General features: G+C 34.7%; 6 protein-coding genes across 8 annotated transcripts; 4 read left to right on the forward strand and 2 right to left on the reverse strand.

Moving 5' to 3' along the window:
* Positions 1–93: 93 nt before the first annotated feature.
* Positions 94–2,627, reverse strand: LOC120277084 (sulfiredoxin, chloroplastic/mitochondrial). The gene is made up of 5 exons (XM_039283829.1): positions 2,493–2,627; positions 2,267–2,418; positions 606–639; positions 392–485; positions 94–313 (listed from the first exon to the last, which is right to left on the reverse strand). Exons 1-5 carry the CDS (start codon positions 2,572–2,574, stop codon positions 298–300), a joined length of 378 nt encoding a protein of 125 aa, XP_039139763.1. The 5' UTR covers positions 2,575–2,627; the 3' UTR covers positions 94–297.
* Positions 2,628–3,580: 953 nt separating this feature from the next.
* Positions 3,581–7,505, forward strand: LOC120277305 (glucosamine inositolphosphorylceramide transferase 1). The gene is made up of 4 exons (XM_039284093.1): positions 3,581–4,029; positions 4,103–4,225; positions 5,371–5,538; positions 5,659–7,505. Exons 1-4 carry the CDS (start codon positions 3,784–3,786, stop codon positions 7,342–7,344), a joined length of 2,223 nt encoding a protein of 740 aa, XP_039140027.1. The 5' UTR covers positions 3,581–3,783; the 3' UTR covers positions 7,345–7,505.
* Positions 7,506–7,773: 268 nt separating this feature from the next.
* Positions 7,774–11,569, forward strand: LOC120278201 (uncharacterized tRNA/rRNA methyltransferase slr1673). 2 transcript variants are annotated; one of them, XM_039285139.1, is made up of 5 exons: positions 7,774–8,070; positions 8,149–8,440; positions 9,286–9,336; positions 9,813–10,041; positions 11,298–11,569. In XM_039285139.1, exons 1-5 carry the CDS (start codon positions 7,871–7,873, stop codon positions 11,423–11,425), a joined length of 900 nt encoding a protein of 299 aa, XP_039141073.1. In that variant the 5' UTR covers positions 7,774–7,870; the 3' UTR covers positions 11,426–11,569. The 2 variants fall into 2 exon arrangements, with proteins under 2 accessions (XP_039141073.1, XP_039141072.1); XM_039285138.1 differs by lacking the exon at positions 11,298–11,569 and having other exon boundaries at positions 7,775–8,070; positions 9,813–10,314.
* Positions 11,570–12,213: 644 nt separating this feature from the next.
* On the forward strand, positions 12,214–14,017 carry LOC120277867 (gamma-glutamyl peptidase 5-like). Its single transcript, XM_039284714.1, has 4 exons — positions 12,214–12,660; positions 12,748–12,876; positions 13,496–13,663; positions 13,753–14,017. Exons 1-4 carry the CDS (start codon positions 12,316–12,318, stop codon positions 13,846–13,848), a joined length of 738 nt encoding a protein of 245 aa, XP_039140648.1. The 5' UTR covers positions 12,214–12,315; the 3' UTR covers positions 13,849–14,017.
* An 892-nt stretch (positions 14,018–14,909) lies between these two features.
* LOC120276749 (protein YIF1B-B-like) lies at positions 14,910–17,262 on the reverse strand. 2 transcript variants are annotated; one of them, XM_039283433.1, is made up of 5 exons: positions 17,051–17,262; positions 15,980–16,152; positions 15,760–15,858; positions 15,522–15,673; positions 14,910–15,449 (listed from the first exon to the last, which is right to left on the reverse strand). In XM_039283433.1, the coding sequence occupies exons 2-5, from the start codon at positions 16,148–16,150 to the stop codon at positions 15,071–15,073; spliced, it is 801 nt and encodes a 266-aa protein (XP_039139367.1). In that variant the 5' UTR covers positions 16,151–16,152; positions 17,051–17,262; the 3' UTR covers positions 14,910–15,070. The 2 variants fall into 2 exon arrangements, with proteins under 2 accessions (XP_039139367.1, XP_039139369.1); XM_039283435.1 differs by having other exon boundaries at positions 15,980–16,228.
* A 1,017-nt stretch (positions 17,263–18,279) lies between these two features.
* LOC120276698 (probable glycosyltransferase At5g03795) lies at positions 18,280–22,331 on the forward strand. Its single transcript, XM_039283377.1, has 5 exons — positions 18,280–18,744; positions 20,026–20,312; positions 21,202–21,434; positions 21,580–21,737; positions 21,992–22,331. Exons 1-5 carry the CDS (start codon positions 18,325–18,327, stop codon positions 22,091–22,093), a joined length of 1,200 nt encoding a protein of 399 aa, XP_039139311.1. The 5' UTR covers positions 18,280–18,324; the 3' UTR covers positions 22,094–22,331.
* Positions 22,332–25,506: the final 3,175 nt, after the last annotated feature.

Consider the following 25,506-nt stretch of genomic DNA (forward strand, 5'->3'; position numbering starts at 1 on the left):
ATTGGGTTATGTTTCCTGTCTGAATGAAGTCTTAACATGGTTTATCATAAGCGTCAGAAGGTTCACATTCTACATCCATATAGAAGAGAATGGTAGTCCTTTTGAAAAGTATTTATTAATAATCGGTCTACTCTATGAAGATGCCCAATGGTTTCACAAGCAGTAGCTGCAAGATTCTCTGAATATATATATATATTACAATTGGTGGAAATTTGAAGATAATGCAGGAGATGCTATCATACAACAATAACATTTTTCTTGACGTTATTATAAGACTGGTTGATCCAACTCTTCGATTCATCGCAAATGGTGCCTGAAGGAGAACCAGAGAATTGTTGAATATTGGAGCAGGATGACAAAAGCAGTGATGTACTCACATTGAGCAACTTACCTCAAAGTTTCCTTTGTTCCACGTCGGATTTTACAGCGTATGGTAGGCAGGCCAAGGCGTTGATGAGCCTCGTAGCGGTGACACCCGGAAAAACCTACAATGGTAATGAAGATTGAAGTGTCAAGGCACATGCTTGCTCTAGGGTTTGAAAAAAAAAAAGGAACAAATAAAATCAACTAATAAATTTCAATAAGAGAATGAAATAATAGCGTACCATAATAAACTCCATCGACCTCTAGCACGTCGATCTGTAGTACATATGAATGAAAGTCATTATGCTTGTGAAAGAATGAGTGATGGATAATATTGCACTTGAAAGATATCAAAATTTATGCTGGCAGAAGTCTGCATAAATCTCTATTTCATAAGGAGAAGGTACTTACAGGCATGTTGTTAAGGAAGATAAAGTATTTATTCAAGTTCTATCCAGTGGTTTACACAAGGCAAATTTTAACTCTTTAGCAAATATGCTGATTTGATACTCTAACTTGGAAAAGTGGAAGCATTTTCCCACAATGGCTTTCCAAAGTTTCATAAAAATGAAGAAAAGTCAGACGTTTTGCAAAAATGTTTTCTGAAAATGGCTTGGCAAACATATTTTCACAATTTTCTTATCCCCTGGGGGTATGAAAACAAAAAAAAAAAACAAACAGGCCCTAAGTTGTTACGCTTGTGAAAGAATGAGTGATACATAAAATTGCACTTGAACGATTTCAAAATTAATGCAGGCAGAAGTCTGCAAAAATCTCCATTTCATAACGAGAAGGTACTTACAAGGCTTGTTGTTAAGGAAAATAAAGTATTTATACAGTTCTATTCTCTACAATACCTCTTAAACTGAAGAAAGATTTAAATGACAACCCTTCACACTTGCACCACTACTGAATTTTGGTAAATTACTCTCTGAAAAATAAGAATAAAGGCCAAGTTGAACACTTTAATCTCAATGAAACCATGAAACCCAAATATCGAGAAAAGGAAAGGATCAACAAATGCATCCTTGGCAATGGAATCCTTGCTCTCACCAAACATTCTATTGCAATTGCAGCCATCTAATGTTAGTCCATTCTCTCCAATTCCAAAGCATTCACACAAAACAAGATATTGACTACAATTCAACATTTCAGTTTCATCTCCGCGACAATGATTCTACGAAGTAAATAACCAATGTAAGCAAAATCCTAACCTTGTTCTCGTGCTTAGATCTAAAAACACAACTAAAACCTAACTTCAATTCGAAGAATAAAAAGAAACTATTAAAGATCTCATATTCCATGAGTATTTAATCTGAAAACAGTGAGTAAACATTTGACTTGCATCTCCTCAATTATAATTCTAACAAGTAAACTCTAATCTTGTTCTCATACTAAGTCCTAAGAACACAACTAACCCCTAACTTCAATATCCAAAAAAGATAGCATGTTCCATGAATGTTTAATCTGAAAATAGGGAGTGACCAAAGATTCAACTTGTCACTTGCATCTCCTCAAAAAAAATTCTAACAAGTGAATAATCAAGGCAAGCAAACACTAATCTTGTTCTCATACTTTGTCCTAAAAACACAACTAAAACCTAACTTCAATATCCAAAACCATTAAAGGACGAGTCTTCCATGGATGTTTAATCTGACAACAAAGAGTGACCAAAGATTCAAAATTTTTTAGTTGCATCTCCACAATAATAATTCTAACAAGTATATAATCAATGCAAGCAAACCCCTAATCTTATTCTACCAAAAAAAAAAAAAATTCTAAAACCTAGCTTCAATTCCCACAAAAAGAGATAAAAAAAAAAGAACGAAACTCTTAAAATCCTCATGATCCAAGTCCCAAGAAATGTTTGATCTAAAAATGAAAGCGGATATGGAGTCATTACTGGTTCTTGGAGACCGATCAAGCGGATGCTCTCCATGAGCTGCTCGACCTTCTCCGGATCATTCGCTCTCGTGCGCATCAGCGGCCTCCTGATCTTCTCCAGCGGGATTTCCAAGATGGAAGGCCCCGTCTTCGGCTTCGAGAATGGAACCCCTACAACGAATTCATCTCAATCTCCTCATACTTACAAAGTTACAAACCAACAGAAAGAGAAAGAGAGAGATAACCATTGGAGGATGCTCGGATTCTCAGCGGCGAGCTGCCATGAGAGGAGATCAAAGGGAGCCGAAGAAGAGCAAAATTCGCCATTTTTTCTCTTTTCCTGAGCTTCAACGAAGCTTTGAAGAAATATAAGTGCTTATTTATTTATTTATTTATTTGTTTGTTTCATTTTCTCTATTTTTTTCGAATTTTTAAAATTCAAGGAAAACCGGGAAACGTGCCCGTATACGCATCAACCAACTCGCATCTCCACTTCTTTTATTCATTTTTTTTAAATTAGATAATTTTTTTAATATATATAATTATGGGATAAATTACTTTAAAAAATCTCGCATTTTTGAAAAAAAAAAAAATTATTTTTTTTCTTAAAAAAACACACACATTTGCTATGAACCTTGATTTATGACAAGCAGAAGTATCTAAATAAATAACTTTATCCATAATTAATTTTTTACTTATATATGTCCTAATGTTAGGAAAAACTTACAGATGAATTATATATATTTAAGAGGATATATAAACAAAATTTTATTTCATTATTTTTATATTTTAAAATTTGTAAACATTAATACAAGATGTAAATTCATATATATATATAAACTAATTAAAAAACAGAAAATATAACCAAAACTCTCATATCTTAGTAGTATTGAGTCTATTACAAAAAAATAAATAAGATATTTAAAAAATCTTGAGTTTCTGTCTTGCTAAATACAGAAATAATAATGAATCTCTGATGTTGGGTGTGAATTTGTTCTTAAAACTGTCATAAAATGAGCACTCGGTTACTAGATACTTTCATCAAAATAAATAAATAAATAAATAAAATTCTAATAAAATATATGCCAATTCCTTTTATTCTAAACGCGCACATAGTATTCAACTTTTTAAAAAAGGCACCGTTGTGTTAACGTATTAAAAATCATGGTTTGTTCGCCCACATTTGTCCAAAAAAAAAAATGTAAAAAGAATAAAACACAAAATATATAACCATATATCAATAATCTAAATATATAAATATAAATAAATAAAAAATAAATAAAAATATATATATATATCATCATCGTGCTTCTAGGTCGCTTCACCGTCGCCATGCTCTGCTCCGCGTCGTCAAAGACGACCAGAAAGAAGAGAAGAATTTTTTTTTTTCATTTTCTAATAATTAAAAAAAAAAATCCAAGCACTAGCAACAATAAAATATAAAAATTATTAGATTATTTTTTTAATTTTAATTTTTTTTTTATCTATATAAACCCTAGAAAAGGGCCGGGGCGGAGAAGACGAGGTCTTCGGCTCATGGAATCCATGGCCGCCGCTGCCCGGAGACTCCGCCTTCTTCTTCGCTCAACCGCCGTGCTCTACCTCCTCGCTGCCGCCTTCCTTCTTGGATCTGCTGGAGTTCTCTACTCGCGCTTCACTTTCGCTGCCTTCTCTGACTCATACACCCCGCCGTCCCCCGGGTGCCGGCCAGATGGGGAGGGCTCTTGGTCTATTGGCTTGTTCTATGGCGAGTCTCCACTGAAGCTTCAGCCTCTGGAATTGGTGAGTTTTTGGATCGGGATTTGGTTTTTGGTTTTTGGATTTCGTTGTTTGAATATCTGGTGGTTTTGGGTAGAGGGAGATGTGGAGGAACGAGAGCGCGGCGTGGCCGGTGGCGAATCCGGTGTTCACTTGTGCTTCGGTTTTGGATGCTAGGTCTCCGAGTAATTTCGTGGCGGATCCTTTTCTTCATATCCTGGTATGTTGAAGATCTAATGAGTATTTTGCTTAATTTGGAGTATTTGTTTGTAGAATTAGGTCAATGGGATTTGCTTTTCTTACTGTTGGCGATCTTGAATTTTAAGATGGATGTTGAATTTTGTCTCTTTGGGTGAATTCTAGTTCAAAAATACTAAAAGATCTATCTTTTACTTAGAGATGCAGTCTTTGTACCATTTGAATGAAGTTGAGCTGCAATTTTCAATGCGTCAGTTTGAGTTGATATTTGAAATGCAGCAGAATTTATCAGTTAATTTTTTAAACATTGTGTTCTTCTTCCCTTGACTATTTTTGAGAAAATTTTTGGGTGGAGTGGGAAGTCTGCTCTTTCTTCTTCTTTCTCTCTCTCTTTCTTTCTTTCTTTTCTTGGAGTTCCTGTAGAAGATATTTTAATATGAGGCATGATACATTAGACCTTTTTAGATAACCTTTTGAGTTGTTTTCACCTTTTGTGTGCAACAGAGCTGTTTCACGAGATTGCTTGCCTGAATTTGGATATATTGGAACTCATGGAGATGAATTGTAGATGCTTGACAAAATGTCTTTTGGTATGAATTCAAATGTTTATCTTAGAGTTTGATCTGATGAAAAGTGAAGGTGTTTTAGCATAAACAGGGAAAAAGAATTAGAGTCTGAGGATACTGGATTAGGAGTTTCACTGATGGAGCAGAAATGTAGGGTTTCTAGGGATTTTATGTAGAATCTGAAGTGGGGAGTGAACCATGGATGGAGAAGGATAGAGAAGCTGATAAAATGTAGAGTGGTGCCACAGATTCAAATATTTTGTCATTCTGTTTCTTCGTCTGTGGTTTATTTAGTAGCAAACCAAATCCATACTGTTTTTGGAGCTAGAGAAGTCCTTTTGGCTTTGTTTTCTTCCCAATCTAAATGCCAGATATCTATGTAAACTTTGAAAGGTATTTGTCTTGCCAAGCAAAGTTGCAAATGAGATCCCAATATTCTTATTGTTTCTGGTAGTCTGTAAAATGCATTATGAGACGTGGCTTGTGCTTTTCTATGCACCTATGTATTATAATTTCAGATATTGGTTTATTTCCTACCGGAAAAAATTATGTATTAATTGGTAGCAGTCCTAATAGTCTCTGTTAGTGGTTTTATGTGCAGGGCGATACATTTTACTTGTTTTTTGAGACTAAAAACTCTATCACACTTCAAGGGGATATTGGTGTTGCTAGGAGCACAGACCGAGGAGCGACATGGAAGTTCTTGGGTATTGCTTTAGATGAAGAGTGGCATCTTTCTTATCCATATGTTTTCAGCCATGAGGACCAAGTAAGAAGAACTTTATTACACCATTAATTAACATTTGGCTTCCATGTTGGATGATCAAATCCTGCATGCCTTGCAGGTTTTGCCCCTCTAATTTTGCTGTTCCTTCTTATGGCCACACAGATATTCATGATGCCTGAAAGCAGCAAGAAAGGGGAACTGCATCTTTATCGTGCAGTTGATTTTCCTTTGCAATGGAAACTGGAAAAAGTCATTTTGAAGAAACCCCTTGTTGATTCATTCATCATCAATCATAATGGCTACTATTGGCTTTTCGGGTCTGATTTTAGTGCTTTTGGTGCTAAAAAGAATGGACAGCTGGAGATTTGGTATAGCAGCTCCCCACTTGGTCCATGGAAACCTCACAAGCAGAACCCTGTTTACAATACAGACAAGAGCTTAGGGGCTCGAAATGCAGGCAGGCCTTTTGTTTACAATGACATCCTTTACCGCACAGGACAGGACTGTGGAGAAACTTATGGGCGCCGAATACGATTGTTCCAGGTTAAGGTGCTTACCCCAGATAACTATGAAGAAGTAGAAGTTCCTTTTGGTATCGAAGAGTCAAGAAAAGGTCGAAATGCTTGGAATGGTGCTCGCTACCACCATCTGGATGTGCAAAAGCTTCCATCTGGTGAATGGATCGGGGTGATGGATGGTGACAGGGTTCCGTCAGGTGATTCAGTTCGCAGGCTTATTCTAGGATACATTGCATTTGGACTTGTGACAATACTGGTTATTGTATCAGGAGTACTAGTTAGCGCGATCAAATGTATCGTACCTCTCAGCTGGTGCCTTCCTATTTCAGCAAAAAGAAGTGATTCTATCAGTCAAAGGAGGTCCTATTTTCAGTTATATCCTAAACTGAGATGGCTTTTCACCCATCTCAACAGGCTTGGTTCTCCTCTGCAAGGAAGAATAAATCCTAATAATTGTTCAGGCAGGTCTCTTTTGGCTTTAATACTTATAGTTGTTTTGGCATTAACTTGCATCGGTACCCATCATGTTTACGGAGGCAATGGTGCAGAAGTCGCTTACCCAGTCAAGGGGCAGTACTCTCAGTTTACATTGCTGACCATGACATATGATGCAAGGATATGGAATTTGAAGATGTTTATTAAGCATTATTCAAGATGTTCTTCAGTCAGGGAAATTGTAGTGGTGTGGAATAAAGGTCAGCCTCCAGTTAACGGCGACTTTGATTCTGCTGTTCCTGTTAGGATCAGAATAGAAGACAGAAACTCCTTGAACAATAGGTTCAAGGCTGACCCATTGATAAAGACGCGAGCTGTTCTTGAGCTTGATGATGATATCATGATGACATGCGATGATGTTGAGCGGGGTTTCAGGGTCTGGAGGGAACATCCAGATCGAATTGTCGGTTTCTACCCACGCCTTGCAAATGGAAATCCATTGCAGTACAGAGACGAAAGATACGCCCGCCAGCAGAACGGGTATAACATGATACTGACAGGTGCAGCATTCATCGACAGCAAACTTGCATTCGACATGTATTGGAGTGACCTTGCAAAGGAAGGCCGGGAATTTGTCGACAAGAAATTTAACTGCGAAGATGTCCTTCTGAACTACTTATACGTGAATGCCAGCAAACCCGGGAAGACTGTAGAGTATGTCAGGCCTTCATGGGCAATCGACACATCGAAATTCACAGGAGCAGCCATTAGTAAGAACACACAAGTGCATTACCAGGTGAGAAGTGAGTGCCTGGTTAAGTTTGCAAAGATGTATGGGAATTTGGCTGCTAATAAATGGAGCTTCAATGGCAGAACAGATGGGTGGGATGTATAGTGTTCTAGATTATTACTTTGATCTTCAGCTTGTATCCTGTTTTTTCCCTTTTTTTTTTTTTAATTTTTGTAACATTTGCCTTTTTGGCATTCTCTTGTGTAATTTATTCTCTAATTTATTAAACTGTATGTTTAATTTAATGATTTTGTTAAGGAACAGAATTACAAAATTTTCTCTGAATTTTGTTGTCTTGAGACTCTTTACCTGCAGTTTTGAAGAGCTTCTTTTATCCTTCTTTTTTACTTAATAATAATTAATAACTTAAAATCAAATAAATGTAGATTGCATATATATTAAATTATTATTTTTATATATTTAATTCTTTGCAAATTAGTCTTCCAGAATCCAGACTTCCAGTGAATTTTTAATGAGTTTTTTTTTTTAATTTATTTTTCATCTAAAAATGTGAGAAAATAAAAATAAATAAAAATAATAATCGAATTATCCAAAAGAGCTCAAGCTCTTGCAGACCTTCGCATCCTCCATTAATGGCGGATTGAGCTCTCTGGTGTGACTGTGTGAGCTCATGCGGTCCCTTCGTCTCTTCGCCTTCTCTCCCCCTCTTCCTACCCATCCCGCAGCTCGGCGAGACTCCCTGCCGAGCTGCAATGGCAGCATCTCCAGCCCATCCAATCCCTTCGTCAAGCACTGCGTCAAGCTCCGTCTCAGCTCCTCCTACCGACGCTCATCCAGCTCCGCTATCGTCGTCGGCCTCACCCCCATTCTGTAATCCTTATTATCCCTTTCCTACTCGCTCCTCAAATCCTCCATCGATTTCACAACCTTGCTCTTGATTCTTTGCAGTGAGATTTGTAAGTTTCGGGAGCTCTGGGGATCATCGCTTGTTGATTGTTTGCTTTTGTTGGATGGATCTGAAACTCCGGAAGGATTCCGTGATTCATCTGCTCGGATTTTGCATGTGAGCTCTCATGTGATGAAGAAAGTCTCGGGCTTGCAATCGGCTGACTCCATTGAAGCTGTCGCGATTATCAAGTTTCCCAGTAGCTTCCTTGATTTGGATGGTGCTCAAGAGGGTGCAAGTTGTGAGACTTGGTTTCCTTCTCCTCAGAGGATACTAGTTCTCGATGGGATTCAGGTATGCTCTGAAGTTTTGAATATGAGATAGTTTGCATTATCTGTAAAACCCTCTAAATCTTGCTTCTTTTTATCACTTGATTGCATGCTAGAAGTTTTTGCTGATGGTGAAGAGTGTATTATTATTGTTGTTTTTGCTGCTTGTGGAGTCACTTCTTTTCCTTCAAAACTTGAACTTGTGCATTCAGTGTTCTGGAAGTTGGATATTGATCATAAGATTTGTTCAGTGTGGCTGGGTTTAGTTACAGTGAGGATGAGGTGAAGAAATAAAATTCTGAATGATTTCTTGTTTGCTGATGATGAATTTATCTTGTACCAGTAATGACTAATCTATTTGAAAAGCAAAATGTTCGTCATTTTGATTAACATGATTTTTTTGCTTGCCTGTTTTGTACACTGACCATGAATTTAATCTCGTGCTTCTGAAACAAGCTGTCTGTTTGTGGAATTTGGTTGAATGGACCTCGTGCTTTACATACGGCAGTATGTAAAAGTTAGGGTTTATGTTTACTAAACTTAGATATTTGATATACTCTTCTTTGACTGCATATGAATTCCTTGTGGAAATTTGGGCTTTGCGGATCTCATGCTTCCATATGGTAGCATCTAAAAAGCTAGGGTTTATATTTGCTGACCTTGTATTTCTTAGATGCTCTTCTTGTGCTTCATTTGAATTCCTTATGGTAATTTGGTTTTTGTGGATCTCGTGCTTCCATGTGGCTGTATTTAAAAGCTAAAAGTTTATGTTTGGTAACGATGTATTTATTTATGCTGTTCTTTCTCTTCATATCAATTCATCATGGAAATTTCATTTGTTGATTATGTAATTGAACTTCTTCATGACAGGATCCTGGTAATTTAGGCACATTACTAAGATCCACTATGGCTTTTAAATGGGTAAGTCTGCATCTCTTGACTCTGGTATAGTTCTCTGAACTTAAATCATTATTTATAGGTCAATTTCTGTTGATCATCTCTTCCTTTAAGTGAAGAAAATTTTAATCTGAGGCACAGAAAAGTTTACTTCTCATGTTCATAGTGTACCATACCAGAAGCTCTTGACCTAACTTTTGATACTCCTTAACACCGTGTGACATTACGAAGGTTGGACAAACAAGCCTTCCAATTTGACTAATTGATCATTTTTAGAGGCCTCAACAGATGAGGAACTCTTTGTTCTGTAGAAACCACAGATGTGTATGGATTTCTGTGGAACCATAATAAAGTTGAGCATTGAATGGCTTCAGATGATTAGCCAGAAATTTAACCTACTCTTATATGCCAGCAATAAGTCTCCATTTGCATCTTTCAAATGCTGCCTAACCTTGCATTTACTACCTGTATTTTAACTTATCTGCTACAATGACCGACAGGATGGCGTCTTTCTGCTTCCTGGTTGCTGTGATCCTTTCAATGAAAAGGCCCTCCGAGCTGCCCGAGGAGCGTCTTTTCAGCTCCCACTTGTTTCTGGAAATTGGCTTCATCTAGAAGCTCTGGGAAGCAGATTTCATATGAAGATGTTAGCAGGACATCCAGATAACTGCTCCGGGAAATTAGAAGGACCTTCTTTGTTGTCTCAAGAATTTGCGGATTCACTAGCAGGTATGCCTCTCTGCTTGGTGTTAGGTAGTGAAGGCCGTGGGCTCTCTGAGAAAGCCTTGCAGGTATGTGATCTTGTTAGTATTCCCATGGTAGGGATCTTCGAATCGCTTAATGTTTCTGTAGCCGGTGGTATCTTCTTGTTTATGCTACAGTCTGAACACCGTAGATAGCTCATTGACATTTCACTTGTTTCTAGTTTTATCTTTTCCTTTTGTTAACCTTGGACAACATTTGAGTTATATACGAACGCATATACCCGACTGCATTTTATAAGGCTATGAACACTTGCAAGAGTTACTTACAAAGGTTCAAGAAATGTTGGAGTTGGTTCACACATGCACAATCACATATGCACACATGATATATTGATAAAGCATATGTGAGCTCTTGCAAGAGTTGCATTTAGAAAAAATATCACAATAGTGATTGTTAACTGAGCATAAGAAAAAAATGAATCAATGGTAATCTACCACACTGAGAATGTGATTTAGTTGAGTTGATGTTTTACCAGAGAATGACTACAAATACGATTTTCCATATCCATGGCAATTTATCGTCAACAAGGACACATGGTTGATTGAGCCATCATTCTTTTTCTGAATGCATGATTTATAGGTTGTCTAATGGCGATAATTTAATGGAAAAGCATTTTTGCAATTGAAATTGGTGGTGGTTGTCCTTGCAAAATTGTCTGGTGAGTGCTAATAGAGTCAGGTGAGAACGAAATTTTCGGTCCAGTGTTGCTGAGCTGCACGTAATGACAATCGTGTAGGATCAAATGAAAATGATATTTAGCATTTTGCTATCTTTTCAATTTATGAGAATTTTTCTTTTTTTTTTTCTTTTTTTTTTTTTTTAAGGTTTGGTTAAATGGAAGGTCCTGTAAAACTCATGATCTTCTATTGCATAAATAAAACATTTTTAGATCAGAACATATATCACTTAGCTTGTAATAAAATAGTTTTGTGTAAACACGCCAAAAATAACTGTTGAGAAAACCATCTGAAAAATGTGTTCTTATTATCAATTGTCATATGATTTTGTTTTTAATATTGATCATGGAGAATTCAATTACACATGATTGGTCTATAACTAGTTATTATATTATTTGCATATTTAGATCATTTTCATTTTTCATGCATGCTTAATTGTCACACAAAAAGATTACTTAATTATAGATGCAAAGTCTTCTTTTCTTTTTCTTTTTTTTTGGGTGGAGAAAACTTTTTAAGGTGGATTCTGACTGTTAAATGCAGTCCACCAAAACAAGTTATTGGTTCCTTGCAAGATCCAAGCAAAAGTATCAAGAACATTGAGGAGGAGGAGCTGGACAAAGAAATATTACATCATTAAGATGACAAAACGAGTGATGATAGATCAGTGAAAAAGATTTATTTATTATTTTATTATATTATATTTTATAATTTTATATTTTTATTTTTATTTTTATTTTATTTAATAATATGGACAAGCATATGATAAATTTGTATTTTCGACTTCTTTGAGTTTGGAGGAGAATGAAATATTAAATAATGTTTGTATAGTTTTTATTAGTTTATCTCGAGATTAGGAATATATGTATGCGGGGATGATTTTGATGGTTATTATTTATTTTGGGAAATTTATTAAGGTTATGTGGTAGGAATAATATTTTTATGTAGAGTTATTAATGTTATTCATTTACTATTGTTAAAATAAATAAAAAAATTGCTTTTTATTTGAGAATGTAGCCTAGTATGAAGAAATAAAGAAAACGGTGAATTTAATAATAATAATAATAGTTTCATGTTTAGTTTAAACAAAATATAAACTTTGAAGATAGATTCAAAGTCATCAAAAATATTTCAATGGCGCAATTACTACAAAACTAGTATACGTGTTGCACATTAATTAATGAATAACTACTCCCTTAAACAAATACATCATACTTGTGACGCATATGACAACCTTTAAAATAATAATAATAATAATAATAAGATCATTAACTTTTTTTTTTTTTTTAAATGGACGTGTTCTCAAATAAATGATATTAAAAAAATAAACAGCTAAAGCTACCAATTGGGGAAACACAAGCAGAAAAGCAACTTAGCCAACAAGGTACAGCCGGCTTGAACTGTAAATATTGCTTCAAATAAAGGTCACATTTGAAACACTATATATACACAGCCCCTTCCTTATCATTCATCAAACTTCAATATCATCATTCATTCTCCCCTTAATTCCATAACAAAAAACAAGCCTATATATATATATGTATTTCTAGTGAAGCTGAAAATGGAGATAAAGATGAAGAGATATGCAGTGTTATTATGTGCAGAGGACTCAGAATACATAAAGAAAGTACATGGGGGGTATTTCCAAGTTTTCAAAAGTTTACTTGGTGATGAAGATCAAGGAGCTTGTAATGATGATCATCAAGAGATTTGGGACTCCTACAAAGCTTCAAATGGTGAACTACCAAAAGACGACGATGAGATCGCAAAATACGACGGATTCATTATCACCGGTAGCATTCATGATGCTCATGGCAATGATTTATGGGTTCTTGAACTCATTCATCTCTTGAAAAAACTCGATTTTATGAAGAAGAAAGTGCTTGGTATTTGTTTCGGTCATCAGGTTAATGAAACTAAGCTCTGATACCATGTTAGATTAATTTAAATAATATTATTCATGATTTTGTTATTTATTGAAAAAAAAAAATAGATTTTATGTAGAGCATTGGGAGGTAAAATAGGCAAGGCTGAGCATGGATGGGATTTGGGTGCCACCACAATCAACTTCACAACCAAGAACACACCTTCTCTTGTCATCATGGAATGCCATCGAGATGAGGTTATTTTTGGTTTTTCCTCTAGCTTCTTCAATATATACTAAAATATTTACAAGAACATTTGTTTAGATACAAAATAAGAATTAATTATGTTAAGTTTTTTTTTGTTTTAACTTTTATATAAATATAGATTTCATGAATACATGACTTTAAACCCAAACACCATATTCATTTTGGTATTTAACTAAAATGAACATTTCATTAACTCAAAAAATTGAATAATTCTCTTTTTCTAAAATTTCAAGTTCATTTTTTTTTAATCATTTAAACAATTATAAACAATCATAGCGGTTTGAAGTTATTGTTGTTTTGTGTTTTATATTACAATATTTTCTTGTATCCAATAATTTTTTCAATAAATACTCATAATTTAATTATTTTATATAAAACAAAGCACCAAATAACTCAATAGGAACAGCAGAATTGATACAAGTATATCTTTAAACAACCATAGTGGTTTGGAGTCACCATTGTTTTGTGGTTTATATTACAATATTCATATCTAATAATTTTTTTCAATAAACACTCATAATTTAACTATTTTATTAAAAAAAAAAAGCACACACACAAAATAGTCTAGTAGACATAGTATAATTGATACAAGTATATCTTGAAATGTAGATTTGGGAGCTACCAGCAAAAGCGGAATTGTTGGCATGGTCGGAAAAGACCCGGGTGGAGATGTTTAAATATGGCGAACATATAATGGGCATTCAAGGTCACCCGGAATACACTAAAGACATTGTTTTGCATATCATCGGTCGTCTACTTAACAGTAATGTCATTCAGGTACACACATGAGATCATATATATATGAACAAAAAAATGGCAATCATTGTTGTTGCATGGAACTAAAGTTAATATTGTGTTTGTTGTAGACTTGGCAAGCAGATGCAGCAAAGTTAAAGTTAGAAGATAGAGAACCAGATCAAGAAGCATGGAAGAAGCTTTGCAAGGGATTTCTTAAGGGCTAAGTACCTACTTTAATCAACAAAATTTCAGCATTGATATGTGTGTGTATATATATATTTGTATGTATTTTTATATTATTTAATCAAATAAAAAGAGGGTGAAGTTTCATTTAACGTTGGATGTTTTTTCATGACCTCTGTACGCAATTGGATGAGCTTCTTCATTCTACAGTTTATGTTAAAAAAACAAAAAGAAACTGAAATGATGTACACTCTACAGTTTATGTTAAAAAATAAAAGAATAGAAACTGAAATGATGTAGTATGTTACAGCAATAGATGAGTAATTGTGCCATTAATTCTTGAATGGAGGTTGAGAGTTTAACTACTTTTAAAATTATAATTGAGAATTTAATACATGTTTAGTTGCTTGTGCACATTGTGAAAAAAAAAATTGATGATTTTTTCAAGAAAATATTACTAATAAATTTTTAACTTACTACAAAAATATTTTAAATAATTACCAACGTAATAAAATAAATAAATAGAACATAATGTGGTCATATATATATATATATATATATATATATATATATATATATAAGAACCCATCATATAGAGATGTCTCTAGATTTAAGATTTTAAATCTATAGATGCCTACAATATCTGTTGAATTACCATCCAATGGATACGATTCATTTAAAAATAATATTAAATAATATCAAATAGTATTATACAATAACACATAAAAATCATAAACGGAATTAAACAGTCTAAATAATATTAAAATAACTATTGGATCATATTAAACAGCTTTAAACAAAGCATGCAGATGACTTAAACCTTATTTATATATATATATATATATCATTTATATACATTCTTGAACAATTACAATTATTAAAATTTCATGGCTATCATTTAAGTTACATTTTTATTACTTTTTCCAGTCTTTAACATTGAGCTAAAATTACTTATAAAATAAATGCATAATTTTACTAAATATCGTCTTTTTTAAGCCTAAGACAAGTAACAAGAGAATACAAATTTCAAATTGTTTACATAAACTGATTTAAAGTATAAGTTACCTAACAATTTTTTTTTTTAACAAATGCAACAAGCTCATTTTATACTAACAACTTTTCATTCAGGAAAATATCATCTTACCGGTATCAAACATGACAAAACCTAACAAGTGTTATTTTCCATAGTGATACACATCATCAATATATGAACAGTCTATAAAGAAGTGTAAACTGAACAAATATGCCGCCAAAATAACAAGTTCAAGCTCCTATCCTGCCAAGCCAAAAGAACAATGGGAACTGCACAATCCCCATTAGCAACAACAGATAATTGTGCCTGCTCGAATTCTCGTAGCTTTTCATCTGTGTGAAAAGCACCCTTTTCATCGTCTTCACCAAGAACACACCCATGCACAAACAGAACCACGGGAAAACAAAGTAATATGAATAGTTCCAGACAAGCCTCGCAAGGATTGCCACCGACAAGCCTGTGAATGCGTAACCACCATACGCTACAATATCTAACAATGGTGCTTCCGCTCCACCAAGTGAATATAGCAGTCCTTTTAGCAGTATGACCTGCAGAAACCAACCGGCAAGTCCCCTAGTAAATTGCAAGGTCAAAGCTTCTGGACTAAACCTGTGCATAAAGTTGTATTAATTTAAGTGAAGAATGAAAGAAAAATCTGAGGTTGTGATTGATGCTTCTTACTTTCCAAGAAGACCAAAAGTGAAGCCTGCAAGGATGATGTATGTGCCAAAGGCCATCAAAGGGATGTACAGATCTGGGGCATTGATATCGTAAATTGGAGGTTTATAAGACAGCCTGCCACCAACTGGTTCACTAATCCTCGCCCAATGCCCCTACAAAGTGTGAAAGAAGATCAGTAGATGAGCTAGAAAAGGAGTTAACTAAAAACTGAATGCACACAAGATGCGTGCAGGTTTACCCTGTGCAAGAATGGAAACAGGACCATTTTCAATTTGTTCCTAACATACTGATCATTGACTTGAAAATAGTACTGTGGGTTGGAGAAATACTTGCTGATCTGTTCATGAAACACGAGAAATTATAAAAAGGAACCTAGCAATAAATGAGGTGTCAAACGTGAAAAACTTTAAGCGGTAAAAACATTAGTTTATCACAGTATCATATCCCATCATACATACATTACTTTGCATAAACTCAGAACTTGAGCCCAAAAACTTCTCTCCATATGCTCCTAGACCACCCCGAATTAGTCCGGATCCTGCCCCATAGAATGCATTGCCAAAAGGGTTTTGTTGAGGGTTAAGAGGAGGCCTCTGCATCCCAGGCTGAGCACCGAGATTATCATACATTTCTACAATATAATAATATGAAGAAATCAGCTATTCTTCTAAGCAAACTTCATATATGGCTACTTCCACAGAAACCGCCTGGGAAAATTAATTCAAAGAATTAAAATGCAACCTATGGGTCTTTAATTATATAAATGATTTATCTTGGTTCAACTGAGCAAGAAAATAAAATTTTATAATGGCAATGATAAAAACTATTTCTTTGGGATGGATGATTCCTAAAAAGTTTTGCAAATTTATGTTAGCTAACAATTCCATCATCATCTAAATGATATTATCCAAGTTCCCGCTGTCTACATCATGACCAATTTCATGTTCTTCATCCATAAACAAATCAAAATCATCAAAATTATACAATAGAAAGGACATGAACTAAAAACCAAACTCAGAAAAGATCAAAGGCAGAGAATGATCAACAAGGTAGGACTCAGAACAAAAGGAACTAAACCCACAAAAATTAGAAGCTAGAATTATAACAATCAATGTCAGTTTGCTATTAAATCTTTAAAAAAAATCTTTAGATTGGACTGAAGATTACTCCACTACAAAAGTCTTACAGTTACTTCCCCCAAAGCAAGAGTCACAAAAACAGACATCAAAATAGCAGCTACTGATCAAACAGGAAGTTTTAGCAAGAGCACACATGGAGTATCCATAAAGAAACGAATAAGCTGACGAAACAGCTTGGTTGATCCAACACCCATACATTATACATCACTAAATCACAGCAAAGTTTAGGTTTTGACCATGTTCTTGAAACCTTTATGAAAAATAAATAAATACAATGAATAATTCACATGACAAAGATCAAATCAACATTCATATAAGATGTATAATCTCAAAATCACAAAGAAATTAACAAAATCATGAAAAACATTTGGAAAAATGGTAAATACATACCCGCAAACTCAAAAATCAAACAGAAACTCCCACAGTGGACCAAATCTCACTGAAGAAAACGAAAAGATGGCAGAAGACCCACACCAGATCCAAGAAAACCAAGGATTCTCGCAGAAGACGAAGTCTCCGATGGCGCACAAGCCGCGATCTCGCTCCCGGCGAAGTCTAATATGGTCTTTGGGCGTGCGCAAACCCTAGAAAATCGGAGATTTCGAAGAAAGAAAGTGGAAGTAATAGACGGTGGTATCTTTTATATATACACCCCTACAAAAGCAAGTATTTGAAAAACAAATTTGAACTTCCCATATTTACTAATATATACCCTCATAGTATGTAGAACGGATTAAACATTATTTTGGTTTTAACTATAATGAAAAAATTGGGAATATCGTAAAAGGCTCTCCAAGTTTCACTTATTTACAAATTGTTCAGTTAAATTTAAATATTTTTAAAAAATCTATTTTTTTGTATAACAGTTTACATTTCAGTCATTATATCATAAAAATAAGGTATAATACCCTAGTTGGTCTTTGTACTTTTCTCTCTTCTCTTTTGGTCCCTCTATTCAGAAATGCTCCCGACTAGTCCCTTTATTTTTGAAAATATGCCCACTTAGTTAAAAATGCTCCCAACCAGTCCCTCTACTTTTAGAAATGTGCTCACTTAGTCCCTCTAAGTGGGCATATTTTTAAAAGTAGAGGGACTGGTTAGGAGCATTTTTTATTAAATGGGCACATTTTCAAAAGTAGAGGGACTAGTCGGGAGCATTTCTGAGTAGAGGGACCAAAAAGAAAGAGAGAGAAAAGTACAGGGACTATTTTGGTGATTATACCTAAAAATAACTGGCGTTCATAGAAATAACTACCAAGTTTTTAAGCGAAAACATATAATAATATTAAATAAAAAATATATATTAAATATAAAAAATATTATATATTAAATAAAAACCTATGTAATTACATCTAATATTAAACTAAAATTATACATATTAAGCAGAAAATATATGTTATAAAATAAACTAAACTTTATTGCCATTAAAAACCGACGATTTATTTGTGGAGTTTTGAAAGTACCTATAATTCATTTTCTTTAAAAGAAATTAAAATAAAAAATGATACTTGCTTAAATATCTAATTTGTTAAAATTTATATTAATCAATAAATATTATTAAAACAAAAATTTTATTTTTTAATATAATAAAAAATTATAAAAACCAGTGGCTTCTCTTCAGCGCCGACCTGACCACACTCCGTTTCCATCCTCCGACACCAGCGATGGCCGGGAAATCGCCGCCGGCTAACATTCCGGCGTTCTCCATCCAGCGCTTGCTTCTCGCTCTCGCTTTCCTCACTCTCATCACCTTCACCTTCCTCTCGCTCAGATCTCTCCGCTCTTCTCCCCAACTCCCTTCCCGCTTCGCAGATCCCTCCACGCCATTGCCGTTATCATTGGCCTATCACTCGCCGGAGGTCTTTAAGCTGAACTACGCCGAGATGGAGAAGAGGTTCAAGGTATTCATATACCCGGATGGGGATCCGAGCACGTTTTACCAGACGCCGAGGAAGATGACGGGGAAGTATGCGAGCGAGGGGTACTTTTTCCAGAACATCCGGGAGAGCCGATTCAGGACGGAGGATCCTGATGAAGCGCACCTGTTCTTCATCCCAATCTCGTGCCACAAGATGCGGGGAAAGGTATTGTTTCCGGTTCTCGGTTTTTTATTCTATATTGCGTTTTGCTTCTGTTTTTGTTCTATCGAAAGTTTGGATCTTGGAATTACAATGTGATTCAAATGCATAGATGGTGGTTAAGGTGATATCGGATGAGCTTAGATAAATGCTTGAAGTTGGGACTTTGATGCTGGTATATAATAAGGTTGGTGTGCGGATGAAAAGTATTGGTTTTCAAACTGATGCTGTAGTGGTTTTCTTGGGTTTTGGTGTCATGAAATGTTTGCTTGGATCTTGGAATGACAATGTGAGAAAAATGCTTATAAGAAGAGCTTGATAGGGATGATGCTTATCATGGATATGGTTTACAAATTTACACAAGATACGCAGAAAAGCATTGGTTTACCAATCCTTGGTTTTGATTCTATAGCAATTTGCTTACATTTTGGTTATATGAAATTTTGGATTTTGGAGAGAGAATGTGAGGAAAATGCTCACAAGATCCTGAAAGAGATGGACTGTTTATACTGGAATGAGCTTAGATTATGCTGGAAGTTGGAAATGTGATTCAAGTCTGTGGATATGCTGTTCATGGAAACAAAGAAATAAGCTTGACTTTGTGGTATTCTAGTGATTGAGTTAGGAGTTCATTTTTGTTTCAGTAGTGGAGGCAAGGCTGAGCAACTCAGTAATCATCTGGAACAGACAGTGTAGTATGATGATGATTATTTAATTCCGTTCGAAGGGATACTTACTGTAATAATTCGTTATGCATCTGGTGTAGTAGGGTTATTTAGGTAAATAATATAGCCAACCATACAGTTTAGGGAGAAAACTGATTGTTCCATTAATCTGAACAACTTCTTTGGCTCTTTATCTACCTCGTGATACTATGGGACTGACTTTGTGAATCGCATGATCGGCAGATATTGATAGTTGAATTGTCAAAAACTTCTTCTTTTCTTATTTCTTACTGATTTTGGAAATAGTATCACTGTAAAGCTTGATTAAATCAAATGTTGATGTCTAGGGTTCGGAAACCTGACGAATGAATGCCCATGAGTAAAAGATATATATATATATATATATATATATATATATATCTGTGGTAATGAAGCTTTGTCTGGTCATACTTTCTTTTTGCAAGTTTAGTGGGAGATGCACATTAATTTCTGGGTTACAAGCTATATTGACAGTGGTTAGTTTGAAGCATCTTTGCTTTTGTCCCATGCTCAGTCTTGGAGGCATATGGTGCCTTAAATATGATCGTCAGCCCATTTGATTTATTTGTGTTTAACATTGCAGGGCACATCATATGAGAACATGACTATTATTGTTCAGGATTATGTTGAAGGCTTGATAAAAAAATACCCTTATTGGAATAGGACCTTGGGTGCAGATCATTTTGTGGTCACCTGCCATGATGTTGGTGTGCGGGCATTCGAAGGACTTCCTTTTCTCATAAAAAATTCCATTCGTGTTGTCTGTTCTCCGAGCTATGACGTGGGGTATATCCCACACAAGGATGTTGCTCTTCCTCAAGTACTGCAACCATTTCCACTTCCTGCTGGAGGAAATGATATTGAGAACAGGTTTGAACAGGGTTCAGTACTTTTGCTCATATCAGCACAGTTCATTCATAATTTGTCTTTGCAACCCAATAAAACTGATATGGCATACATATTTTCCATGTTTTTATATTTATCTCATGCTCATTAAAGAAGAAGATTCTTCCGGCAATGCATTATAGAATTACATTTTGTTGTTCAAATGATGTGAGAGTATCTTGGGGAAAAAAAAATTTGGAACTGTCGTGTGAATTTTGCTAGTTGTATAGATCAACAGGGTTAACTATGGTATGCTCTTTTATTGTCTAACTGCCAATTTCTGTTTCGGTATGCTTAGCCAGTGGCATGATGAAATTATAAAACCTCCGGGTCTTCATCTTATGGCAATCTCATGTCAGACTATTAGTCACTAAAACCTTAAGCAAACGGAAAAAGGGGACCTGGGCTGATATAGGTGGACCTACGGTTACTGAATTAATTAATATGGGATATTACTTACTCTAATATGCGCAATTAAAAAGCTAGTCAATATATCGAATGTGTTTTTGTTGACAGTGGGAACCATTGATACACACTGTTGAACAGGATCCTGCCTCTAGAGAAAGACTTCTATAATAGCAACTCAACCGGAGTATTCTTGCATTTCCAATTCTATGTTAAGTGCTTAATTTTATTTTGTTTCCAAGAAAATCCTACCTTTAATTGAGATTTATTCAGCACAATTAAACTGCCACTCTTCTATTTGTTCTAGTTCAAGGTCATAGTCTGGAGTTTTTGTCATGTAAACAAATGGTGCCAAAGATCTATAACCTGTCTTGTTTGATTCTTGGGAAAGCATCGATTTGAATTTAGTTATTCTATCTATATATGCTTCCTTCCTTTTCTTTGTTAATTAATTCCACAAAATTTGCAGGACAATACTTGGATTTTGGGCTGGCCATAGGAATTCTAAGATAAGAGTTATTTTAGCTCGTGTATGGGAGAATGATACAGAACTGGCTATCAGCAACAACCGCATAAACAGAGCCATTGGGGAATTGGTTTATCAGAAGCAATTTTATAGGACTAAATTCTGCATTTGTCCTGGTGGTTCCCAAGTTAATAGTGCTCGCATATCTGATTCCATTCATTATGGTTGTATTCCTGGTAAGAAATTCATCTTTAAAGGTGTCATATAACTGAACTCTCCATCATGTCCTTCTTTATTTCTTTTAATATTATAACCTGCTAAGGATGTTCTTAATGCTTGGATAACTTGAATAATGTTATTACTTTTCAACTCTTTATGCAGTGATCCTGTCCAATTATTATGACTTGCCTTTCAATGACATCCTTGACTGGAAAAAATTCTCTGTCATTCTCAAGGAAAGTGATGTTTACAATCTTAAATCTATTCTGAAGTCCATTTTGAATGAAGAATTCATAACGTTGCATAATAACTTGGTTGAGGTATGTTTAAGAGTATCTTATATCCATTATTTCATATAAATTTATTCAGATTTTGCTTTCTCAACTACAAAAATGAAGTTTCATTTCGTCCATATAATTATTTATAACAAATGCTTCATGGGATAAGTAGCATTACATTCATAAGTCTAAAACATGTTTGAACATAAAATACTTTCACAAAGAACCACATTTGATTATTTTTGGCAATGATGATTGCTGCTTATGATATATTTGTGTTATATTTGTGTTTATAGGTCCAAAAACACTTTGAATGGCATTCGCCGCCAATTTCGTATGATGCTTTTCACATGGTTATGTACGAACTTTGGTTGCGACACAATCTCATCAAATACTAGCTCAGTAGAAAATACCAAATGTAAACTATTTTTCTGCACAAAGTCTGAGATTAACAAGTTAGAGAATGCTAATCTTTGGTTTCTGCAGATACTTTTGATCCTCATAAATTCACATTGTCCTTTATACGTTTATGTTGTAAAGTGCCAACAGCTTTTAGTTGTTTGCTTTTGCCATTTATGTTACTCATGTAAGTTCTATCCTTGTAAGATTATATCAGTGAAATTTATATCTCAAATATTTCTTGCATTGTACAGTTTGTGTTACATGTGTTGTTGTTTAACATCTTAAGCGAAGTGATTATTATGACTTGTGATCTTTTTTGACTTTATAAACTTAGACATGTTTGGCACATCTGGTGAAGAAATAATTTTATTGTTTTATTCAATTTTTAAAGATGTGTATTACATGAAATGGTAATCAGATTTGTTTTGTTTTCTCATATCACATGACATGAATATCATATGTCCGTAAACAGTGCTTAAAATATTGTATTTGTATGAACGCGGATGTTTATAATTTTTTTTTTTTTAATTGGATGTAAATCAGTTTGGACGGTCTAAATCAGAGAGTGCAATATGTCCGTAAACAGTGTTTAAATATTGTATTTGTATGAACAGATTAGGTGAGACAGCGCAAGTGTTTATAATTTTTTTTTTAATGGGATGCAAATCAGTTTAGATGGTCTAAATCACAGAAGTTACTGTTTGGATCTATGATCTGACGGCTCAAAATGTTTTAAATATCGTGCACTACACATCTTATTTGGCATTGGTAGATTTCCGATCCCATGTATATAGAGTACCATGTTATAATTGCTATAATTTGAATGCTGTTACATAAGGTACAGTACCATGTTATAAACTTATAATTGCTATAATTTGAATGCTGTTACATAAGATACAGTACCATGTTATAATTGCTATAATTTGAATTGCTGTTGCATAAGAATTTATAAATATATATATATATGTAAGTACATTCTGATTTGATTTCTATAATTCAATTATGTCGTGTTACTCGCTTTGCCCTGCTTGTTTGGGCATTTTTGGATATATGTAAGTAACTGGGATTATTTTATTTTAGAAAATACTGTTTTTTTTGTTTGGATGAATTTATAAATCGTAATGCAACTGTACAACTTGAACTATCTCAAAACTCGGAATAAATATTTTGGCAGGGTATCAAAATATGGTTTTTTTATTTATTTTGGAGTCCAAACTTCAATTTGAATCAAAATTGTTATCCAATCTCAATTTTGTTTTACCGAATGTTTACCTGAGAAATTTAGGTTTTTTTTTTATGATATAGATGTTGAAAATTTTCTATCATGACATACATGACACACTATTCACCCACCGGTAATTCTATCTCATTTGTTGAATTTGTTGACAGAGAATATTTAATATCATATCATAAAAAGTAAACTATATTCTCTCATGTAAAAAATTAAAATTGGATAATTATTTTAATTCAAATTGAAATTTAGACTCCAAAATAGAAAATGGTCATAATTTAGTGCCCTATTAAAAATTTACTCTAAAAACCCATCATGTAATGTTGTATTTCAAGGTCTGGCTCAATAAAACAGTCTTGAATTTGTGTGTTTGTCTATAATAATACTTACAAGGGTAAATATAATAATTATTAATATAATAATACTCTTTTGGTAATTAATCAAGATTTATTGCACAAAATTATTCAATTATTTTATTAAAAATAAAAAATAAAATTTTGTTAGACTATCATGTGGTTTGCTTCTTTATCAATTCGGGACTTATGATTTGAGTTGTAACACTTTAGTACTCTGTATTCTAAATAGTTTGCAAAAAAGTATCAAAATATTTAACTCCGTTAATTTAAACCTAAATTTATTTTTTGACCTTATTTATATTAAGTGGAAATTGCCAAAAAAACCCTTTAAGTTTGTAAAATTGCCAAAAACACCCCGTTAGTTTTGCAATCCCCAAAATCCCCCTCCTTTTAAACTCTATGTTTTTCAAACCCCCAAACCCTGTAACGGATGTGAACGGAGTGAGTTTCAAATTTTTTGGACGAAAATGCCCTTGCATGGGGAGTCGTGGGTCGCAGCCCATCTCGGCGATTTGAGAGGAAGTGAGCGGTTTTTCCGTGAGGGTAACCCCGAGAGACGAATTTATTGGAGCCGTTTAATTGCTTTTTTTCTCAACTCACGTCTTGACTTTTCCATTTCAGTCTGCTCCGAGTTGTCTCTCACTGCGAAGCCTCCTGAATCGGCATTTCATCGCCTTTTTCCCTTTCCACCCAGTATCTCGAAGGAGAAGTCCCCCAGCAGAACTAGTTGGCATTTCATCGCTTTGAAATCTAAAAGTATTGAGTATGGTTTTTATGTTAACTGTTATGTTACAAAAGAAAGATTTTTTTCGGTTTTGTTTTGTGCTCCCTGCTTTTTTTGTTGGAAGATATTGAAGTCTGCAGGGGATTTCTCACTGGGGTTTTGTTAGTCTGCAGGAGATTTCTACTGGGGTTTTGTTTTTGTTTTGCATTTTCGTATGTATACACTATCGAATTAGTTTTTTCTCGATTGTTATGATTTGTGTAATATTTATAATGTACATTTCCGCTTTCGCTTGATATGGTTGCGCTTTTACAAAATGAGGGTCGACGTTTAAGAAATGAGATGTTACTGAGCTTTAACATTTGTTGTCCCTGTTTAAGTATTCTCGCCTCTGCTTTAACAAAATGGGTCTCTGTTTAACATTTTATATCTCGTTTAATAACCGAGAGTTTACCGCTTTAAAAACCTTATATTTCCGCTAAACTTTTGTCAATCTGCATGTTGAATGTGTTGTTATTGTCGCAGGCTTGTGATTATGGCGGTCAACCCTAGTTAATGGTCGATGCTATTTGACACCCGTGAGTGGAGACTTTAGTGAATTGAAAAAAATAACATGACCCCTCGACATCGGGAGATTATTCGACGGACACCGTTTGCGGCGTTCATCGAGCTAGAAGCTATATACCAAGAGAGAGCCCTTCTTGATTCTCTTTTTGCAAAAGTGACGATGGTCGCACTCAATAAATTCGAGGATCGGGGAAAGCCTCGCTGAGTTTCGGACCTCAAGATGTGGCCCTCGTGGCTTGGTCTCGCGTTGCGATGGCGACGCAGTGGTCTTCGAAGAAGAAAAACCGGTCGGCGTTCAAAGGGCGGTATCTATCAAAGACCTCACGAGAGACAGCGAGACTCCATCAAGAGCACTCGTTACAACTTGTTCGACGGAGGGAGAAGAAGATAATTTCGTCAAACTCGATGGTGTACCTCATGGGGACAGATCCTTTTTCCCAAATACATCATGCTCGGTTCCCGAGCTCGGATCGTTGATTACGTCGATGATCTACCGACCCATAGGGCGATCACGCGTAGGGCGCGAGCGAC

The sequence above is a fragment of the Dioscorea cayenensis genome, chromosome 15, assembly GCF_009730915.1.
Source record: "Dioscorea cayenensis subsp. rotundata cultivar TDr96_F1 chromosome 15, TDr96_F1_v2_PseudoChromosome.rev07_lg8_w22 25.fasta, whole genome shotgun sequence".
NCBI lineage: Eukaryota > Viridiplantae > Streptophyta > Magnoliopsida > Dioscoreales > Dioscoreaceae > Dioscorea > Dioscorea cayenensis.

Coding starts and splice junctions, on each gene's coding strand:
- LOC120277084 (XM_039283829.1), bottom strand. CDS start 2,574: ATGGCGAATTTTGCTCTTCTTCGGCTCCCTTTGATCTCCTCTCATGGC. Junction 2,419..2,492: donor AATCCGAGCATCCTCCAATG/GTTATCTCTCTC, acceptor AATTCGTTGTAG/GGGTTCCATTCTCGAAGCCG. Junction 486..605: donor GGTCGATGGAGTTTATTATG/GTACGCTATTAT, acceptor TTACCATTGTAG/GTTTTTCCGGGTGTCACCGC.
- LOC120277305 (XM_039284093.1), top strand. CDS start 3,784: ATGGAATCCATGGCCGCCGCTGCCCGGAGACTCCGCCTTCTTCTTCGC. Junction 4,030..4,102: donor AGCTTCAGCCTCTGGAATTG/GTGAGTTTTTGG, acceptor GGTTTTGGGTAG/AGGGAGATGTGGAGGAACGA. Junction 5,539..5,658: donor TTTTCAGCCATGAGGACCAA/GTAAGAAGAACT, acceptor ATGGCCACACAG/ATATTCATGATGCCTGAAAG.
- LOC120278201 (XM_039285138.1), top strand. CDS start 7,871: ATGCGGTCCCTTCGTCTCTTCGCCTTCTCTCCCCCTCTTCCTACCCAT. Junction 8,441..9,285: donor TAGTTCTCGATGGGATTCAG/GTATGCTCTGAA, acceptor TCTTCATGACAG/GATCCTGGTAATTTAGGCAC. Junction 9,337..9,812: donor CCACTATGGCTTTTAAATGG/GTAAGTCTGCAT, acceptor AATGACCGACAG/GATGGCGTCTTTCTGCTTCC.
- LOC120277867 (XM_039284714.1), top strand. CDS start 12,316: ATGGAGATAAAGATGAAGAGATATGCAGTGTTATTATGTGCAGAGGAC. Junction 12,661..12,747: donor GTATTTGTTTCGGTCATCAG/GTTAATGAAACT, acceptor AAAAAAAAATAG/ATTTTATGTAGAGCATTGGG. Junction 12,877..13,495: donor TGGAATGCCATCGAGATGAG/GTTATTTTTGGT, acceptor CTTGAAATGTAG/ATTTGGGAGCTACCAGCAAA.
- LOC120276749 (XM_039283433.1), bottom strand. CDS start 16,150: ATGTATGATAATCTCGGTGCTCAGCCTGGGATGCAGAGGCCTCCTCTT. Junction 15,859..15,979: donor CTGAGTTTATGCAAAGTAAT/GTATGTATGATG, acceptor TTTCATGAACAG/ATCAGCAAGTATTTCTCCAA. Junction 15,450..15,521: donor ACTTTTGGTCTTCTTGGAAA/GTAAGAAGCATC, acceptor CTTTATGCACAG/GTTTAGTCCAGAAGCTTTGA.
- LOC120276698 (XM_039283377.1), top strand. CDS start 18,325: ATGGCCGGGAAATCGCCGCCGGCTAACATTCCGGCGTTCTCCATCCAG. Junction 18,745..20,025: donor GCCACAAGATGCGGGGAAAG/GTATTGTTTCCG, acceptor TTAACATTGCAG/GGCACATCATATGAGAACAT. Junction 20,313..21,201: donor GGAAATGATATTGAGAACAG/GTTTGAACAGGG, acceptor CAAAATTTGCAG/GACAATACTTGGATTTTGGG.